The 22202-nt window shown below is 43.1% G+C and overlaps 1 protein-coding gene across 2 annotated transcripts in view; it reads right to left on the reverse strand.

Annotated features, from left to right (window-relative positions):
• The window catches only part of LOC111153199 (AT-rich interaction domain 3B), a 53141-nt gene extending 31145 nt beyond the window's left edge, over nucleotides 1-21996 (reverse strand). For both annotated transcript variants that reach the window (XM_022512070.1, XM_022512071.1), the window contains exons 1-2: nucleotides 21917-21996; nucleotides 18750-19381 (exon numbers count right to left, since the gene is read on the reverse strand). In XM_022512070.1, coding sequence (XP_022367778.1) covers nucleotides 18750-19304 — 555 coding nt within the window. In that variant the 5' untranslated portion in view covers nucleotides 19305-19381; nucleotides 21917-21996. The remainder of the gene's footprint in view (nucleotides 1-18749; nucleotides 19382-21916) is intronic.
• Nucleotides 21997-22202: the final 206 nt, after the last annotated feature.

A 22202-nucleotide genomic window follows, 5' to 3' on the forward strand; every position in this document is an offset into this window, starting at 1 on the left:
CCCCTAACAGTTGGTTTTTTGAAAAGGTAACAAAATTGTCAAAACTCTGGCTAAACTAAGAAAAAAAAGAGAAGACTCATATTTGTTTAAATTCAGAGATGAAAGAAAGATACTGCAATGGCTGTATAAGAAGCTACTCTGAACAATTACATGCAAACAAACTTGAGAACTTAGAGGGAATGGATAAATTCTTAGAAACTGACCCCCAACCAAGAGTGAATTAGGAAGAAATAGAAATCTGAACAGACCTATAACCAGTAAGAAGACTGAATCAGAATCCAAAACCTTCCAACAAAGAAAAGCCTGGAACCAGATGCTTCACAAGTAAATTCTACCAAATATTTAAAGAATTAACATCCAATCCTTCCCAAACTCTTCTAAAAACTTAAAGAGGAAGGAATACTTCCAAATTCATTTTATGAGCTCAGCATTACTCTGATAACAAAGCCTGAAAATGACACTACAAGAAAACTACCTGATGAATACAGATGCAAAATCCTTCATAAAACACTGGCAAACCACAATCAACAGCACATTAAAAGGAGCATATACTGTGACCAAATGGGATTCATGCCATGGGATGTAAGGATGATTCAACACACAAAAATCAATCAATGGGATAAACCACATTAACAGATGGAAGGATAAAAATCACATGATTATCTCAACAGATGCAGAAAAAAATCTGACAAAATTTAACGTCCTTTCATGACAAAGATACTCAATAAACTAGGAACAGAGTAAATTACAAATTACCTCAACATTTTAAAGGCCATGAATGAAAAGCCCATACCTAATACCATACTCAATGGTGAAAAACTAAAGGCTTTTCCTCTAAGGTCAGGAACAAGGCAAGGATGCCTACTCTTGCCATTTCTATTCAACACAGTACCAGAAGTCCTAGCTGGAACAACTAGGCAAGAAAAAGAAATAAAAAGCATCCACACTAGAAAGGAAGAAATAAAATTATCTCTATTCGCAGATGACATAATCTCATATGTAAAAACTCTAATGATTACACACACACACACACACACACACACAAAACCATTAGAACTAAGAGGTGGGGCACCTGGGTGGCTCAGTCATTAGATGTCTGCATTCAGCTCATGTCATGATCCCAGAGTCCTGGGATCAAGCCCTGCATCGGGCTCCCTGCTCAGCCAGAAGCCTGCTTATCCCTCTCCCACTCCCCCTACTTGTGTTCTCTCTCTCCTCTGTCAAATAAATAAATACAAAATCTTTAAAAAAAAAAAGGGGGGGGGACTAAGAAATTAATTCTGGGAAGTTGCAGGATATAAAATCAACATACAAAAATCAGTTGTGTCTTGGGGTGCCTGGGTGGCTAGGTCATGATCCTGGAGTTCCAGGATCTAGCCCTGCATAGGGCTCCCTGCTCAGCGGGGAGTCTGCTTCTTCCTCTGACCTCTCCCCTCTCATTCTCGCTCTCTCTCAAATAAATAAATAAACAAATAAATAAATAAACTCTTTAAAAACAAAAATCAGTTGTGTCTCCATACACTAACAAGAAATTTCCAAGAAGGAAATTAAGAAACACAATCCCATATTCAATAGCATCAAACAAATAAAATACTCAGGAATAAACCTAACCAAGGAGGTGAAAGACCTGTATACTGAAAACTATAATACTGCTGAAAGAAATTAAAGAAGATACACCAAAAATGGAAAGACATCCCATGGTTATGGACGGGAAGACTTAGCACTGTTAGAATGTCCATACTACCCAAAGAGATCTATAGGTTCAATCAACCCCCACCAAAATCCCAGTGGCATTTTAAAAACAGAAATAGAAAGAACAATTCCAGAATTCATATTGAACCACAAAGGACCTTGAATAGCTGAATCAATCTTAAGAAAGAACAAAGCTGAGGCCTCACCCTTCCTCGTTTCAAAACATATCACAAAACTGGGGTGCCTGGGTGGCTCAGTGGGTTAAAGCCTCTGCCTTAGGCTCAGGTCATGGTCTCAGGGTCCTGGGATGAGAGCCTGCTTCCCCTGCCTTCTCTCTCTGCCTGCCTCTCTGCCTACTTGTGATCTCTGTCTGTCAAATAAATAAATAAGAATCTTTAAAAAAAAAAATCACAAAACCACAGTGACCAAAACAGTATGGTATTCACATAAAGACAGATAAATTATAGAGCAAGGGAACAGAACAGAGTCCAGAAATAACGAACACACATATGGTTAACTGATCTTTGAAAGAGTACCAAGAATACACCACAGGGAAAGGGTAGTCTCTGCAACAAATGGTGCTGGGAGAACCAAATATTTACATGCATGGAACGAAAATGGACTCTTAGCTTATACCATACATAAAAGACTTAAAGAAACTATAAAGTTCCCGTTAGAAAACACAGGATGGAAGCTTTGTGACGTTAGTCTTGGCAATGATTTCTTGGATAGGACACATGCAACAACAGTAAAAAGACAAATGGGACTACAACAAAATAAAAAGCTTTTGCACAGCCAAGGGAACAGTCAACAGAGCAAGAGGCAACACACAGAATGGAAGAAAATATGTGCAAATCATATATCTGATTAAGGGTTAATATCTAAAAGATGTAAGAAACTCCTACAGGTGCCTGGGTGGCTCATTTGGTTAAGCACCCAACTCTTGATTTCGGTTCAGGTCATGATCTTGGGATCATGAGACAGAGCCCCATGTTGGGCTCCATGCTGAGCAGGGAATCTGCTTCTCTCCCTCTTCCTTACCCTCTACACCTCTCCCCATCCCTCCTCAAATAAATAAATCTCAAAAAAAAAAAAAAAAAAAGTAACTCCTACAACTTATGGCCAAAAAAACCCCCAAATAAACCAATTACAAAGGGGGCAAAGACTTGAATAAACACTTCTTCAAAGAAGACATACAAATGGCCAACAGACACATGAAAAGATGCTCAACAACACTCATCATTAGAGAAATGCAAATCAAAACCAGTAAGATATTACCCCACATCTGTCAGGATGGCCACTATAAGAACAAACATAAAATAACAAGTATTGGAGAGGATGTGGAGAAACTGGAATCTTTGTGCACTGTTACTAGGAATGTAAAATGGTACAGCCAATATGGAGAACAGTATGGAGGTTTCTGAAAAAATAAAAAACAGAACTACCATATTATACAGTAATCCTAATTCTGAATATTTATCCAAAAGAATCAGGATCTTTTTTTTTTTTTAATATTTTATTTATTTATCTGACAGAGACAGAGAGTACAAGCAGGAGGAGAGGCAGTGGGAGGGGGAAAAGCAGGTTCCCTACTGATCAGGGAGCCCAAAGCAGGGCTCGAACCCAGGACCCTGGGATCGTGACCTGAGCCGAAGGTAGATGGTTAACCAACTGAGCCACCCAGGTGCCCCAAGAATCAGGATCTTGAAGAGGTATTTTCACTCTCATGCTCACTGCAGCATGGTTCACAATAATCAAGATATGGAATCAACCTAAGTGTTCATTGACGGATGAATGAATAAAGAAGATGTGGTAAACCAGAAATAAACTCATGTTTATATGGTCAATTAATCTATAACAAAGGAGGAAAGAATACACAGTGGGGAAAAGACAGTCTCTTCAATAAGTAGTGTTGGGAAAACTGGACGGCATGCAAAAAGCAAAAAGCATGCAAAAGAATGAAACTGGACCACTTTCTCGCACCAAACACAAAAATAAATTTAACATGGGTTAAAGACCTAAATGTGAGATCTCCAACAATAAAAATCCTAGAAGAAAACACAGGCAATAATTTATTTCACATCGGCCCTAGCAACATTTTCTAGACATGTCTAAATAGGCAAGGAAAACAAAAGCAAAAATAAACTATTGTAGTTATACCAAAATTAAAAAAACTTCTGCACAGCAAAGGAAACCATCAACAAAAGACCACCTACTGAATGGGAGAAGATATTTGCAAATGATATATTCAATAAAGAATATCCAAAATATATATACGGAGCTTATACAATTCAACACCCCCCAAACCCCAAACAGTCTGAGTTGAAAATGGGCAGAAGACCTGAATAGACATTTTTCCAAAGATGTACAGATGGCCAACAGACACAGGAAAAGATGCTCCAAACCACTGACCACCAGGGACATAAAAATCAAAACCACAATATTACCTTACACCTGTTAAAATGGTTAGAATCAAAAAGACAAGGAGCGCCTGGCTGGCTCAGTCAGTGGAACATGTGTGTGTGTGAGTGGAACTCAGGCTGTGAGTTCAAGCTCCATGTTGAATGTAGAGATTACCTAAAAAAAAAAATCTTAAAAAAAAAAAAAAGACAAGAAATAAAAAGTGTTGCTGAAAAAGTCGAGAAAAAGTAACCCTGGTGCACTGTTTGTGGGAAGGAATGCAAACTGGTGTAGCCACATCAGTAAGGAGGTTCCTTAAAAAATTAAAGAATAGAGGGGCGCCTGAGTGGCTCAGTGGGTTAAACCTCTGCCTTAGGCTTAGGCCATAATCTCAGGATCCTGGGATTGAGCCACAGGGTGGGCCCTCTGCTCAGCAGGGAGCCTGCATCCCCTCCCCCGCCACCCCCGCCTCTCTGCCTGCCTGTGATCTCTGTCTGTCAAATAAATAAATAAACTCTTAAAAAAAAATTAAAGATAGAAATACCGTATGATCTAGTTACTCTGCTACTGGGTGTTTACCCAAAGTCAATGAAAACACTAATTCAAAAAGATACATGCACTCCTATATTTACTGCAGTATTATTTATTATTTACAAGAGCCAAGATATGGAAGCAACCTAAGAGCCCATTGACAGACTGAATGGATAAAGAAGATATAGTGTACACACACACACACACACACACACACACGAAGAGGACTATCATTCAGCCATAAAAAAGAGTAAGATCTTGCTATTTGCAACGATATGGATGGACCTAGAGGCTGTAATGCTAAGTGAAATAAGTCAGAGAGAGAAAGACAAGACCCATACATATGATTTCACTTATATGTGGAATCTAAAAAACAAATGCATACACAAAAGAAACAAAGAAAAAGCAGAAACAGACCCATAAATGAGTGAACTGAGAAGAATGAACTGATTTTGCCAGAGGGGAGGGAGATAGGAGGTTGGGTGAAATGGGTGAAGGGGCGAGGGGGAGAAAGGTTTCTAGTTATGGAATTAGTAAATCATGGGGATAAAAGGTGCAGTAGGGAGAAGCTAGTGGATGATATTGTAACAGTGTTGCATGGTGAGGGACAGGAGCTACACTTGCTGTGCGCACAGCATAAAGTAGAGACTTGTGCAATCACTGTGTTGTACACCCGAAACTAATGTAACACTGTGTGTCAACTCTACTCAGTTACAGACTACTACTGAGTCACTAAAAAGAAGAAAATCCTACAGGATAGGATGTGATAACATGGATAAACCTGGAGAGCATTATGTTAAATAATGTAAATCTTTCAATAAAAAGTTAAATAAATGTAATGAAAGTGAACTAAGCCAGTCACAGAAGGACAGATACTGCATGATTCCACTTACATAACATAAATAAAGTAGTCAAACTCACCAAATCAGAAAGGGGGATGGTGGTCACCGTGGGCTGGCAGGGAAGGGAGATGGGGAGTGGCTGTTCAAAGGGTTTAAGCTTCCATCATGCAAGATGAAAAAGTTCTAGAGATCTTCTGGACAACATTGTTTATAGTTAATGTGTGCTGTACACTTAAAGTTTTGTTAGGAGGGTAATCTCATGTGGTTTTTACAATTAAAAAAAGAAAGAAAAATGGACAAAGGCCACAAGCAGGATAAGACAAGAACAAATAAAAAGGCAAACAGGAAAAGATAATATAATATACATATACCCTCTGATACAACAAACGCAATCTCTAGGATAATCTCACCTACCACAGAAATGCAGACACAAGGGTAGAGGGTTACACAGCATTTACAAAGATAGTTTAATTTATACTAAACACACACACATACACACACTCTCTCTCTTCCCTAACACGTTCTGCAACTACACAGTTAAGTAAGTAAACATATAGGAAAAGCCCTACAGGCTGATTCATGCCAACTGTAGCCTCCTGCCAGACAGGGTGGGGTGGGATGGAAGAGAGCATAGTACGCAACAGAACAATATATACATAAATATGTGTGTGTGTATATACATGTATTTAAAGATTTTATTTATTTTTTTGACAGAGAGAGAGAGAGTACAAGTAGGGAGAGAGAGAGAGAGAGAGAGAGTACAGTAGGGAAGCAGCAGGCAGAGGGAGAGGGAGAAGCAGGCTCTCTGCTAAGCAGGGAACTGGATGAGGGGCTCGATCCCAGGACCCTGGGATCACAACCTGAGCTGAAGGCAGCTGCTTAACTGACTGAGCCACCCAGGTGCCCCAGGACACTATATTTTTTTAAACTATGAATTTTTATTCTGTGTCTTCCTATGTGGCTTTAATTTTCCTGAGCATCTATTCATATTACTCATATAATTCTGAGATAAATGCTTATAAAAATATTAATATGCAGCTCATTATGAACATACAGGGAAAGACAGCCATAACACTGAGTAAAACAGTACCTTATAGAATAATGTGTAGAGTTCCTATTTTTGTTAAAAACAAGCAAAATGCATTTGTAAAGAAGAAAGTTCTGAAAAGATACAGAGTACCAAGTGTTAACAACAATGACCAACTGGAAGTCAGGCTTTTACTTTATACATTTCTATATTTCTAAAATTATTTAAGTTAATTTAACTTCTGTAATATGTTTTTAAAAAACTGAACATTTAAAATAATCCTTTACAATATATTTTAATGATAAAAATTACTCATGGTCTACTAGGTGACGAGTTGGGCATAAAATCATATATGAAATGCCTTTCACAGGCTTTTTTTTTTTTTTAATCACAGGCATTTTAAAAAAATATTTATGTATCTATTTGAGAGAGAGTGCAAATGTACACTGTGAGGAGGGCCAGCAGGAGAGGGGCAGGACAGAGAGAATCTCAAGCAGACTTCCTGCTGCGTTCAGAGCCCTGACCCGGGGCTTGATTCCAGGACCTGAGATCATGACACAAGCTGAAACCAAGACTCCGATGCTCAACCAACTGAGCCACCCAGGTGCCCCACAGGCATTTTTTTTTTTTTTTTTTAAACACAAAGGAAATACAGTTGACCCCTGAACAACACCAGGGTTAGGAATGAGGAGTGCTGATCCCGCACGCAGTGCAGAATCTCAGTGTAACTTTTGATTCCCAAAAAACTTAACTACCAATAGCCTACAGTTGACAATAAGTCTTACTGATAACATACAATTAACACATATTATGTGTGTGTGTGTATATATATACGTATATATATACATATATATATACATATATATATATATATACATATATATACGTATATATATACATATATATATATATACACATATAAAATATGCTGTATTTTTACAGAAAACTGAACTAAAGAATAGAAACTGTTATTTAAGAAAATCACAGGAAGAGAAAACACATCTGCAGTACTGTACTATATTTTCGGGAAAAAAATACACATATCAACAGACCCATCCAATTCAAACCCATGTCGCTCAAGGGTCAACTGCACAAGAAAATGTTTACAGTTACATCTAAGTTATGCAGTTATGGTGATTATATTTTCTCTTTTACAAATGTTTATATTTTTCGTGTTTTCTAAAATAAGTCTGAATTACTCTGACAATGAGAAAAAGGAGAATTATTCTGACAATGAGAAAAAAAAGTTACTTTTAGAGTAATGTGAGTATTAAAAAAAGATTATCCTTGCCCTGCTCTATCTGGAATGGAGCAATAGGGAGCACAGGAGGCGGCAAAGCGTGGTGGTTGAAGTCAGACCCCCCGGGGTTAATAGCCCAGCTTCCCAACTGTGAGATCATAAGGAACACAATTCTTTCCTCATCTGTAAAATAAACACATAAAGGGTGATAATATCAGGGCGTGCCTCACACAACTCAGGGAAATAAGGCAAGTACCTGGCACACAAGAGGTCAAAACCCTAAGCTATTAAAATCAAAAACAGGGGGCGCCTGGGTGGCTCAGTGGGTTAAAGCCTCTGCCTTTGGCTCGGGTCATGATCCCAGGGTCCTGGGATAGAGCCCCGAGTGGGGCTCTCTGCTGCTCAGCAGGGAGCCTGCTTCCTCCTCTCTCTCTCTCTCTCTCTCTGTCTGCCTCTCTGCCTACTTGTGATCTCTGTCAAATAAATAAATAAAATCTTAAAAAAATAAATAAATAAAATCAAAAACGGGAGTTGGGGCACCTGGGAGGCTCAATGGGTTAAGCCTCTGCCTTCGGCTCAGGTTGTGATCTCAGGGTCCTGGGATCGAGCCCCACATCGGGCTCTCTGCTCGGCAGGGAGCCTGCTTCTCTCTCTCTCTCTGCCTGCCTCTCTGCCTACTTGTGATCTCTCTCTCTCTCTGTCAAATAAATAAATAAAATCTTTTCAAAAAAAGAGAAAAGAAAAAAAATCAATGTCAATCTGGAATTAAAAGCTATGATCAATTATAGAAGAATAAAGAAAAATAAAGATATAAATTAAAAAAACTTTCTTCAGACATACTAAAGTTTACTGTATATAAATCTCTGCTAAAAGAGTTTGTAAAAAAGCATAAAGACCAAGCCTAAAGGGAGAGAGTGGGCTGTAGGAAGTCATGGAGAGCAAAAAAAAAAAAAAAAAACCAGATAAACCTGTTGAGAAATCTAAAGACTTGCCATTAGCATTAAGGGAAAAAACTAATTTGGGGGAGGGGTTAGAACAAACTGGAACTAAAATACTGGCCACAATAGACTGGAAGATGGGAGTGGAGCAGAAGTTAAAACTAGAATCTCTACAGTCCTACTATTGTTTGAGAGTAGTATAAAAAGTCAAGAATGCAAGGTAAAATCTAAATGTAACCAAGAAAAGAACAGAAACAGAAATGTAACTTCTAAACCAGTAGAGGAGACAAAGGCTGAATTAAAAAACAAAACAAAACAAAAAAACCTCAATCAAATGAACAAAAGACAGGAGAGGACAAAACAAGAAGCAAAGAGAACCCTCAGTCAAACTGAAAATCCAGAGCCACAGGGCAGAAATAGACCCACATGTATCACCAATCCTAATTAACTACATGGATTAAATTAATCTAATAAAAAGGCAGAGATTGTAAATCTTTTATTTGTGGTCTTAAGATATAAAGAGTGAAATGTGTAAGAAAAAAAAAGTACTAACACTCATCAAAAGAAAGCCAATCCTACCCTGGAATACTTTAATTCAGCTCTCTTTGAAACTGATTACACAAACAAAACTCTGTAAGGATAAGGAAGATTTGATTAATACAGCTAATAATATGCTTGATCCAACAGACAGATACACAAACCCCACATCTATCAAAAGGAAAATTTAATTCTTTCCAAGCACACGTGGAAAATTTATAGAAACTGATCATATATATACCAACACAAAGGACATCTTAACGAATTCCAGGAAATTATTACCATACCAGCTCTCTAACCACAATGGTTAGAGCTTAATTATAAAGCTATAAATGAATATATTTTAAAAACCCACATATCTGGCAACTAAGAAACATTCTGAATAATCCATGGATTCAATGACAACTAAAATAATGAAATGTTTAGTACTAACCAATGAAAAGTTACATACCAACATTTGTGGTGTCCAGCAAAAGTGTGACCCTGAGAGAAAGCTACAGCTTCAAATGCATTTATTAAGTAACCAGAATTTCAGAATATATATTAAACATACAACTAAATACAAGTAAAGTTTGGAAAATCTAAACAGGATCAGTTTAGACACTGATCTCCAGGTTGTGATATTATAGTTTTATAAAATGTTACCACTGGGGGCACCTGGGTGGCCCAGTCAGTTAAGTGTGTGACACTTTGGCCCAGGTCATGGTCTCAAGGTTCTGGGATGAAGCCCTGAGTCAGGCTCCCCGCTCAGCAGGGGAGTCTGTTTCTCCCTCTCCTTCTGCCCCTCCCCCTGCTCATGCTCTCTCTTTGTCAAATAAATAAAATCTAAAAAATAAAATAAAATAAAAAATAAAACAAAAATAGGAATAAATAAAAGTTACCACTGGGGAAAACTGGGCAAAGTGTATGGGGACCTCTCTGAATTATTCTTTTTATAACAGCATGTGAATCTATAATTATCTCAATGATAATTTCAATTAAAAAAAAAAAGGCCAGAATACCAAACATTACTACCACTACCACCAAATGCTGGCAAGGATGTGGAACACTAACTCATTGTTGGTGGGAATGCAGAATGGTACATCCACTTTGGAAGACAGTTCAGCAGCTTCCTATAACACTAATCATACTCTTAACATAATCCAGCAGTTGTGTTCCTTGGTATTCACCCAAATGAGATGAAAAACCTGTACCCAGATTTTTATAGCAGCTTTATTCATATTCCCAAAGCAACGAAAATGTCCTTCAATAGGTGAACAGATAAACAAACTGTGGTATATTGAGACAATGGAATATTATTCCAAAGTTAAAAAGAAATGAGCTACCAAGCCATGAAATGACATGGAGGAATCTTTAATGTATATTATTAAGTGAAAGAAGCCAATCTGAAAAGGCTATATACTACATGATTCTAACTACATGGTATTCTGAAGAAGGTAAAACTATGGAGACAATAAAAAGAAAAAAAAAAGTCAGGGGTTGCCAGGGGTTGAAGGGGAAGGAGGGATGAAGAGGTGGAGCACAGAGGATTTTTAGGGCAGTGAGACTACTCTGTACCATCCTACAATGGTGGATATATGCCACTACACGTTTGTCAAAACCCATAGAACATACAACACCAAGAGTGAACCCTAAGATAAACTATAGACTTTGGGTGACAACGATGTCTCAGTGAGGGTTCATTGATTGCAACAGATGGGACCCCTCTAGTGGGGGCTTTTGATAGTCGGGGAGGCCGTGCATAGGTTGGGGCAGGGGTGGTATGGGAAATCAATCAGTTTTGCTGTGAACCTAAGAGTGAATTAAAAAATGAAATGATGCCATTTGCGTTAAAAGACAGAAACAAAAACAGGGCAAAGTAAAAGACAGTGGAAGACACAAGTACCACCTGCCATCACTCTGCTGGGCACCAGAATACATGATAAGCAAGGCAGATGGGTCCCTGTTCTCTTAGAGTTTACGATCTAGTACAGGAATCAGATACCAAACCAATCAATCACACAAATATAAAAGGATAATGTTCAGTGACAGGATATAACCTCATCTGCACTAAAGGTGAAGATAGTGCCACCGAGGGAGTGATGTTTGTGATGTTTCTGGGGAGAACTGAAGGCGGGGCAGAGTTAGCCTAGAGTGGTGTTCTAGGCAGGACCAACATGAGAAAGGGCCAGGGTGGCTGGCGTAGTACAGGAGAACAGTGATAGGTGAGGACGTTTGCAAAAATAAGGCTGACAAACAGGAAGGGATCAGATTTTGCAGATTTTGACTTTTACAATCAGAGCAACTGACATCATACTTGGATGGCATTAAAGGAGTGACATATCTGATCTGTGTTTTAGAAGATCATTCTAGCTACTGTGTAGAGAATGGATTAGAATGGGGGAGGGAAGACACAGACACTTGTTGATAGCTCCAGCAGGAGGTAGGTAGCCTGATTTAGGTAGATGATAGTGGAGAAGGAGAGATGGGGCAGAATTCTAGACATTTAAATGGGGGATGTGGGGGTGCCTGGGTGGCTCAGTGGGTTAAAGCCTCTGCCTTTGGCTCAGGTCATGTTCCCAGGGTCCTGGGATGGAGCCCCACATCAGGCTCTCTGCTCAGCAGGGGGCTTGCTTCCTCCTCCTCTCTCTCTCTCTCTCTGCCTGCCTCTCTGCCTACTTGTGATCTCTGTCTGTTAAATAAATAAATAAAATCTTTTTTAAAAATTAAAAAAAAATAAATGGGGGAAATGATAAGACCTGGTGATGACTGGACACCACCAGATGGAGTGACAGAGTAGGAGGTATGAGAGATAACTCTAAGGCTTCTGGTATGAATCACCAAATGGACAGAAATGTCCTTTACAGAGATGGAAAAATAAAGGAGGAAGTAATTGTAAGGGAGTTCAGGTTTGTATGTGTTAAACTTGAGACGCCAGTAAAATATCTGAGCCGGCTCGAACAATGCATACCGGAGTCAAAGCCTTATGGATAGTATTTAAAACCATGAGACTGAACGGAATTGCCCGGGGAGGGCGATAAAGAGAAGACGGTTGGAGACTAAACCCTGGGGAACTTGGGGTTCTAGTGGTCAGACAGAAGAGACAGAGAAAGGAAAATAAGGCAACGGAGGGGGTATAGAAAGCAAAGGAAGAGAATGTTTCAAGGAGAGGGGTCTACTGCATTCAATACCCCTGAGAAATCAAGTGAGGTGAGGCTAGGTGGTGCTCGGCCACATGGTGGTCACTGGGAGGCCTCACCAAGAGGAACGTCAGGAACATGCAAGAGTCAGAGTCTAGACTGAAGTGCGCTGAGGAGCGAGCTGGAGGTGACAAAGTGGAGGTAGAGAGTGCAGACAGTGCCTCTGAGAGGCTCTGCTGCGGGGACAATGGGAACTAACCCGGAAGGAGATGTGTCTGCCAGGGAAAGTTGCTTAAAAAATGACTCCTAATTCCCTTGTAACAAATGACCCAGACAGATTTATGGATTAAAGGAGTCTTTTTGTTGTTGTTGTTGTTGTTGTCGTTGTTTTTTAAATGTGGGAGACAGGGCATCTGGGTGGCTCAGTTGGTTGGGCAACTGCCTTCGGCTCAGGTCATCATCCTGGGGTCCTGGGATCGAGTCCCACACCGGGCTCCCTGATCAGCTTCTCCCTCTGATCCTCCCCCACCTTTCATGCTCTCTGTCTCTCATTCTCTCTCTCAAATAAATAAAACCTTTTAAAAAAATTAAAAATGTGGGAGACAGCAGAACATGTATGAATGTGGAAAAAGCTTCAGAAGCCAGTGGGTCCAAGAGTCAGGGAAATAGGCCTTTCTCTGATGGAGCAAGTCCCTGAAAATTAGGAGGGGGATGGGATCTCAGATGTGTGTGGTAGGATCATGTTTGGTAAGAAGGGTAAGAACCTCAGTTAAGTCAAGACCATGTATTTATAGGAATTCAATGTAAATACGGGGTGCTTGGTGGCTCAGTTGGTTAAGCATCTGCCTTTGGCTCAGGTTGTGACCTTGGGGTTCTGGCATCCAGCCCCACATCGGGCTCCAGTGGGGAGGAGTTCTGCTCCTCTGCCTGCTCATGTCCTCTTTCTCAAATAAATAATAAAATCTTTAAAAAAAAAAAAAAAAGAATTCATTGTAAATAAGCTTAGTTCTACTTAAAGAAGAAACAAGCACATAGCCCTATTTTAACGTGGAAAGAAGCAGCTTTTAAAAAGTGTTGACTTAAAAAAAAAAGGGCAGTGGTTTCAGCTCACATAATCCTGAAATGTTTCAGAGAATTCTGGAATACGAGAGTTTGGTCACACTCTGGGAAACTTGAAAAGGAACTGTTTCAGAGCAGTGTCTAGGATTTATGGAGCATCTTACCCACAAAAGTAGTAAAGCCTGAAGAATTACCACTTCAGAAAGTATTTCAGCACTAACGCCAATCTGACCCAGCCTTTGTATGATGGTATAAATTTACAAAGATGCTTCACACTTGTACTCTTCCTCCACCTTGGTAACAACTTTACAGTTGCTCCCTGAGCACAGTGGGAGACTATGATTTCCATCCTCTGGGATACATGCAAGTACAGGTTCAGAGCGCCAGGTCAGGACACCTGTCCCAAGTACTATAGCGAGCAGGCAGTGGAGCTAGGATCTAAATCCACATCTTCTGGCTCCAAAACCAATGTTGATTTAATAATTAAATCTGTTACTAATTAATACATTTGCTGAGGATTTATGCCTTAACTTTTTGGGGTTAATGTCTAAAAGGGCAACCAAGCTATGTCACAAATCACCACAGACATCTTAGACATCATGGAATGCTATGCTGGAAGCACCATTGGTTGAGCCAAATGAGAGAGCACAAGTTCTAGGTCCCAAACCTCTCCAAAGTGACAGACTGGTCATCCAGGTGACTACGGAGAAAGACATGAACTCAAGATATTGAGTTCACAGACATTGAAAGATGTGACGAAAACTCAAGGTTGCCAAACTCTTCAGTGACCAAGACTGAAATACAAAGGAACAGAGTCTAGGGCAGTGTCTGATGAAATGATGGCATATGTTCTTTTTCTAATTACACAATGTAGAGCAGGCTTTCTCAACACGGCACTACTGACATTTTGGACCAGGTAATTCTTTGTTGTGGGGGCCTGTCCTGTGTGGGACAGGATGTTTACCAGTAGATCCTCTACTCACGACACGCCAGTAGCATATCTCCCCCACCATAGTCTCGACAAGCAAACATGTCTCTGGACACTGCCAAACAGCCGGGAGCAGGGTGGGTGGCTGGGAGGGTGGGGGAGATCAACCTCAACCTAGAACCACTGATTTGATTCCACCATAGAAGCTAAGGACATGCAAGACAGACCTACAAAGAAAACTGAGGAAAGTTTATGACTTTATTTTTATTCAGGCAGTAGTTCACACAATCTTTACAAAAAGCAACAAATGTTCCAAAGACATGCAATATGAACCAAGAAAGGTTGGACTAGCCCAAGAAACGGCACCTTACTACTTAGAGAAACTCTTGCTAATAGATTCCAGAGGCCAAGCAGTCAGCCATCCTTCCTCCTTCCCACACTCAGTGACCGAGGTGACGCCCAAGTATGCAAAAAATCAAACATACACACTTTGGCTCCCCCATGCCTATCAAGCTACTGCTCATCTTTCTATTCTCTGGGAGGGAGTCTACACCCTTCTAGAAAGCTGGCTCCACTAAAAGGCTCAAGACAGACAAAGCCTGTATTGCCTGAACTATCCTCTTCCCAGGAGGACAGAAGACCACCCCGAACAGGCCAGCAACAACCCCCACTTGGTTGTATGCTGACAGGGCTCTACTGCTCTCCCTCGAGAGAAAGGACATTCAGCTCTTTGTCTGTTGCCTTGTTTTACAATTATTTACTCTGCCCATCGAAATCTGATGGGCTTTAGAATGCTTGGCTCGATGGCATTATCCATCTTCCCATCACTCTGGTGTCAGAGAACACTATACTCTGTCTTAACGATCGGACCTTAAGAAGCAATTATTTTCTAAGAGTTTCTTTAAAGAGAATCCATAAAATTACTTTGACTTCACATGTTCTAAGAAAGGGATTACAAAACAAAAGGTAATCTGTAGAGTCCTTTAGCTTTTTAAATTTTGCTTTTAGGTTGGCAGATGCCTGCTGACCTGCACCCCCACCCTGCCCAAGTCTTACAAAATACTGGGTATTCCTATTAGTTGACCAAGCTATGTTAGCTATGCTGTAGACAAAATTAATGTTTTACTTTGGTATATGAATGTCTGAAACAAAACCTTATTCTAAAATATCTGCAGCATAGGCTGCCTGGGTGGCTCAGTGGGTTAAGCATTTGCCTTTGGCTCAGGTTGTGATCCTGGGGTCTTGGGATCAAGCCCTGCATTGGGCTCCCTGCTCAGAGGGGAGTCTGCTTCTCCCTCTCCCCCCCAGCTCATGCTCCTTCTCTCTCTCTCAAATAAACAAATACAAATCTTTAAAAAAAAAAAAAAAAGGAAAAAAAGTATCTGCAGCATAGCTAGGGCTGGGCAGCTGAGCTTTATCTGACTTAGGACAGAGTGAAATTACTGCAACCCAAGACCCAATGAGACCCAATGCCCCTTGAGGTTTCCACACGGCTGCTACTTAGATTATGAGTTCCTTAGTCCATGGGGCTCAGGCCTGGCCCAAAGAAGCCTCTGTAAAAGTCTGTTATATAAAAGAACAAAATGGACACCGCAACACACTGACAGTGAGATCATTTTGTATTACCTGCAGAAGATTGTTGTAACTGTTGCTGGAGCAAGGGATACTCCATTTCTGCTCTCTATAAGTTAACTGCGTAAGAAACAAAAGACTGTCGACAATACAAAAGCTAGTTTCATGGTCTGTAATAGTTTCTACAGGCTTTCTCCAAGGATATTTTTTCAGCCCCACTTCACAAACACAACTTTAAAAAAAGGTTTCTTTAATCCCTAAGCATATTGTTTGCTTTTTTTTTTTTTTTTTTTTAAGATTTTACTCATTCACTGAGTGTGTGAGAGAGCAGAGAGCACAGGAGAGCACCAGCAGGGGGAAGGGAGAAGAATGGGGAGAGACAGACTCCCCGATGAGCAGGAAGCCTGATATGGGGCTGGATCCCCGGACCCTGGGATCATGACCTGAGTCCAAGGCAGATGCTTAACCGACTGAGCCACCCAGGAGCCCTTTATTTACTACTTTAAAGATGGGATTAGACAAAGGAGGTGGGCACAGACCAAAGCGATTTTGTAAAACTAAATTCAAAAGGAAAAGGAGGTGTGCATCAGAGATTTCAAAGTCACCATTACCCAGTGACCCCCTAACCCAGTTCTCGATCTCCAAATCCAAGGTGAAGGGGAATTTAGGGTGTGAGATTCGGTCTCGGCTCTGCTGGTGTTTATAAAACATTCTGGCAGGTGCTCTGCCAGGCAGTCTATAATTAGTGAGTACGCCTCAGAAACTTAAAATGAACTCAAAGGGTTTCAGAAACCAGCAGCCAGCGCCTGAGCACTGAGCTGTGTAGTCATGGGGCCGCCGCGCCCAAAACCTGGCGCTGGGTGCCTGCCACTGTGCACTCGAGTGTGTGTGCACACGCCGCTTCTGAAGAGTCTCTTTTTTCAAAGCTCTAATGGCTTGACCTCAACACCTGCTGCACTTCCTGAAGACAGACAGGCTCTGGAGCTCCACTTGTTCCTCGCACGCGGCTGCACTTTCTAGGAACGACCGCACACACGCAGAGGCTGGCCAGCTGCCAAGGCGGGGGCAGCCCAGCCGCCTCGGGCCTGAACTTTCCCAGTGCCGTCAGGGCGGGATCCCGCTACGAGCTGACTCAGCGGCCAGCATGGAACTCTGCCAGCCACAAGGCAGCGCGGGGGCTGCAGGCAACTCACAGATGTTTTGCTAAACTAAAGCAATCAGCCAGGAGGCGGGTCTGGGCTGGCGGCCAGGCTGCTGCTGTCGTGGAAGCTGGGACTCTCCGATCCAAGTCCCAGCCCAGCCACTACCGTGGGGCGAGCCAAGGGAAAACCCCAGGGCACCTCAGCATCTTCTGCCTGCTTCCGAGCCCAGCCCGTCCCGTCCATGGGGCTGCAGCAGAGGATGGTGCTCTGTGCAGAGAGGAGCACAGGCAGCACTACCACCGACCACGCGCTAGCTCAATCAGACCTCTCACCATCCCTGGGAGAGGCACACTTCGTCATTTTCACTTCAGGGATGAAAGACCCACGCTCAGAGAGACTGACAGCCCTCCGGAAAGATCACAAGGGTAATAACTGGAAGAGATGGGAACTGAACCCCACTTTGCAGGCTCTGGAATCCACTGCAAATACCGCTGCGCTAAAACTCTGATCAACTACACAGGGCTCCTTTCTACAAAGACGCTGATTTTTCAGGCTCCAAAGGACCTTTCTTAGATGACTTCTCAGTCGCCCTGTGAAAACCCACAGCTCTTCACAACGGATTTCCAAAGAGCACCACTGGGCCACTGAAGAGCCTGTATTTATAGGAAGTACCCAAGTACTACCAGCTTTGTCACGAGCTCCCTGTCTCAGCATCAATGAGTCACTTAACCTGGAACAACCCATCAGCAGCACTCCCGGCTCTTTGGGTGAGGAAAAACTGCATGGCAGGTCAGAAAGGGAAGAGCAATTAGAAACCAAAGGCCTGGTTAAGAACACGGGTTCCACCCCAATATAATTCTTTAAGACCCTAGAATCTGTATTTTTTAAAGCTCTCGGGAGGACTGTGAGGCTCACCCATGTTTGAAAACCAATTAAGCTTGCCTTGGCTAAGCTGGGAATTTTGAGGTCTACCCCTTCCTCTTTCTTCCTTTATTTCTTTTTTTCTTTTAAAGATTTTATTTATTCATTTGACAGAGAGAGATCACAAGTAGCCAGAGAGGCAGGCAGAGAGGGAGGGGGAAGCAGGCTCCCCGCCGAGCAGAGAGCCTGATGCGGGGCTCAATCCCAGGACCCTGGGATCATGACCTGAGCCGAAGGCAGAGGCTTTAACCCACTGAGCCACCCAGGCGCCCCTACCCCTTCCTCTTTCAAAGGGGATGGTGTAAGGGTGAAATGAAATGTCTGCAATGTTCTTTGTTGGAAAATATACACAACGCAAGCGCTTCTTGTCAGCTATATGTAACTGCAAAACAACAAAACTGTCCTTAAAGGGCATGATCCTGGTTTAGCCTGGAGCTAAGGAACGGTCTTAGGCAATACTGTTCTTTCACTAAAAGAACTGTAATTAGAGTCACACATCACATTTTTAGATATCCCGCATAACACTGTTGCAACCTCATCCTTCCTTTAAAAAAAAAAAAAAAAAAAAAAAAGACTGTACTGACATTCTTTCACATCATTTGAAACAATCTATATTAGGACTAGTAACCTGCACATTTCATTGCTGTAATCAAGAAAACAAGTATGAGAAAAGAAATTCAAAATCTATTCATGGCTAGGCTGTTGGGTCACAGAGGTAGGGTGAGAAGGCACGGACTGGCAGGACTCTTCTCACCCAGCCTTTAGGAAGAACAAATGACCCCCTGCACCATGAAGACTGACCTGCTTGAGCTGCTCATCCAGATTCCAGCTCGGCTGCCCAGCTGTGGAGACTGAAGGTGGGGCCTTGGAAGCATCTTTGGTATGGTCTTCTTTAGCTTGCTGGCCACGCAGTGGGAGCCCTGGTGCTGGAAGCAGACCAGATCCAGGCACTGCTCTGGTGTCCTGGCGAGCCACTTTCTGCACATGGAAATACTTGGACGCGGCCTGGACCTCTTTCTCAGCCACCTCTGCAACTTCATCATCCCCATCCTCATCTTCCAGACCTCCCTCCTCCTCCTCAGGCTCGGAGTTCACGTTGCTCCGTTCAAAAACTCGGGCCACGGCGGCGGCCGGTGGCCCTCTGGCCAGAGGGCCCAGGGTAGGGCTGCCAGATGGCCTCCCGGGGGGCGCAGAAAGGAGAGTCTGCTGTGCGACCAGCTTCTGGGCATACAAGAATGGGGCTTCTCTCATCTGCTGCCCCTGCTTCTCTCTGGCATCCATCTGCAGAGGCGCCAGGTGTGGGGCCTGCTGTGGCGGTGGCTGCCGAGGCTGCTTCTGTCGTGCCAGGGGCTCCATCACTGCCTCAAGCTTCAGCCGCCGACTGGCATGGCTCTGAAGCTGGGGACAGCCCGGCCGGCACACTGGGTCTAAACCTTAAGTGATTAACAGAAACCACAAAGAAGGAGAAACAAGGGGGGAAAAACAATAGTAAAACAGGTATTAAAAGACTTTCTTTTTTCTGGTAAAGGGTTGGGGTTCTGAACACTAAACATATGCTTCTAAAGCCCGGGTTCTAGGAGGAGGAAGGGTGGGGGGGCGGGGAGGGGGAGTGGTAGGGAACTGTGTGAAGAACAGGATTTAAGAGAGGAAATGCGGGATGAGTCTCAACAATGGTGGACAGCTGTGGGTTTAAAAAGAAGTACATCCTGATGGCATCTAGCCTGTGATCCTCTGTGTCCTGATCTTCTTGACATTATCAAACGTTGGCCTCTTTATTACTGAAAAGGCAACCGGGTTTGCACTGCACAAAGGTTGTGAATATGAAAAATCACAATAATGAAGGAAAGAAGGGCCTGCCTACAAAAGAGAGAATGAGGCTTATGTTCCCAGGCCCATGAGAGAAAGAAAGTACCGTCCTAGCTAGACACAGAGCTATCAGGCAGACAGAATGAGTTCTCTCTTACAAAAGCAGAACACAGCAAACTGCTCTTAGGTTTAAACTTTTCAGATTTTCCCAGATCGAATTGCCAGCCTGCTTTTCAAGTAGGCTGAGCCCCGCTAACTGTACATTACGGCCTCAAAAAGAATCCAATTTCAACAACATGAAAGAAACACGCAAGGAGGCAAGAGTTTCAAATTGCAGTGGTCACTCAAAAAACAAACGGGGGGGGGGGGGGGGGGGATTCCTCTGGAGATTTTAAAGTTAATTAAACTGAAACAGATATCAACATTGTCTAAACAACAAGCTAATGCCTCTTTTTCATAAACAGCCAGGTAAATCTCTTCACAGCCCTTTTCCTTCTGATTCGCTTCTACTATGATATTCTAGGACAAACGCAAACAGAAAAGGCTTTCAGGCTAAAAGTATTCTGGGGGCAGGTTTATCAGCATTCTTATACCAATCAGTCTCCAAACACAGCCCCCTTTCACACCCTCTTCTCCCCTGTAGCTCCTCCTTTCCCTTCCTCCTCTCCAGAGCTCCAGCCCCAACAAACCTCACTTGAGTTATGTTTCCTCAGCAAGTCTCCATAACTGAATGGATTACTATGCACGGGCAAATTTTAGGTGAACAGGACTTGCAACATGGTGTGCAACGTTGTCATCACATGAAAGCAGCTCCACTGCACAGGTCGAGACTTGGTATTTGCATTGTTTCACTGTTTTAGAACTAAGTATAAAGATTAAAAATACTACATGTCTTCAGCATCTTCAAAAATTCATGGGGAAGGAATCACATCCCCAGCAATAAAAACCGCTTGCATTTACTAATCTTTTAATGGGTAGGCGGGAAAGGTGCAATTTTTAATGCCAGGCAAAAAAGTAGAGATAAAAATTCTCATTGTCTGTTCATCTGAGAAGCACTGCTTTTGCCTTTTGGAATCTGTGAAAGATTCAAATTCCAATTTGCCTCTTACTGCCTTTACTTCCTCTCTTGGCACTTGAGAAAGTGTGAGTTATGCCTGTCGCATTGCTTTCATTCTGCTTTAGCCCTTTTTATAGTGTAACATGAAAAGATTTACACCCACATTAAATCCAACTGGCAAAAATATTCATTTAGGATAAAAACAATTAGCGTAAAAAAAATTAAACAAAAGAATAAAGCAAATAATTCGGCGGTCATTTTAATTTTCCTTATAATCATTACAGGCAATCAATCACAAGAGGAATCATTTTTCAACTGAGTCCTGCCAGTCTTTGAACAACTGCTTCTTGTCTCTTGGCACCATCTTCTCAGTGCGCTGTCCCCAGCAGAGGGGGAGGTGTCTCACTGCCTCTTTACTAAGATCGAGATGACTCAGTTCCACAACTCAATACACACACCCTCCCCCAAAGAACCCATCTACGCCGTCCCTAAGCCGAAAGATCCAAACAACAATGCCACTTGCCTACAGTTCGAAAACTTGTGTCTCAGAAATCTAAACCACTTCATCCCTTCACGCGGCCCCCTCCCCCATTTCCCCTAAAGTTCTCGGACCACCCTGCCCGGCGCAAAGGAGCTGCTTGAAGCTTTGAGCCCGGCCCTCCCCTTCCATTCCCGCTACCTTCGCTCCCGGATCCCTCTGGTCCCGGTCCCCTTGAAGCCCCATACCTCCTTCCCGGTTACGCGAGCCCCCCCGCCTTCTTTAGACCCCCCCAGTCCAGCCCTATCACTTTTACCTCTACCATGCCCTCCCAGCCAATCCGCTGGCTCTTCTTCGATCGCCCCAACCCCACCTACCCTCGCCCTCTCAGTTCCCGGGGGCCCTCACTCTTCCCATCTCTTTATCTCAAATCACCCTAAGGGTTGCAGGGCGCTTCGGCTCTCCTCCCAGCGCTCTCACTTTTCCTCCGCGGGCCCCGTGCTCTGCCAGCCCGCGCCTTCGCGTCTCCCCCCACACACCTGCCTCCCCTCGCACCCCTCCGGCCCCTCCACCTGCTACAGTCCCCGCTCCCGCGCGACAGAGGGAGCCGGGCCCCACGCGGCTTACCTGTGCGGGGCGCTCCGGGTCCGCCGGTGGGGGTGGCGGCGACTACTCAGGCCCCGGCGGAGCAGCTGCGTCTCGGACTCCTCCGCAGCCGGGGGCCACAGCCGGGGCGGGGCCCGCACCGGAAGCGGCGCCGCGGGGCCGCAGCCGCGAGCCCGGGGCGGGGTGGGGGCGGGACCACATTAGACAGGGGCGGGGCCTAAGGCCGGAAGCGGCCAAAAAGGGACCGAGGGGCGGGGTCAGGCGGAAGTGACTGCTAGGGACGGCCCCGCCCGATCGAGTCGTTGGC

The sequence above is a fragment of the Enhydra lutris genome, unplaced genomic scaffold (assembly GCF_002288905.1).
Source record: "Enhydra lutris kenyoni isolate GAN:26980312 unplaced genomic scaffold, ASM228890v2 scaffoldscaffold31, whole genome shotgun sequence".
Taxonomy (NCBI): Eukaryota; Metazoa; Chordata; class Mammalia; order Carnivora; family Mustelidae; genus Enhydra; species Enhydra lutris.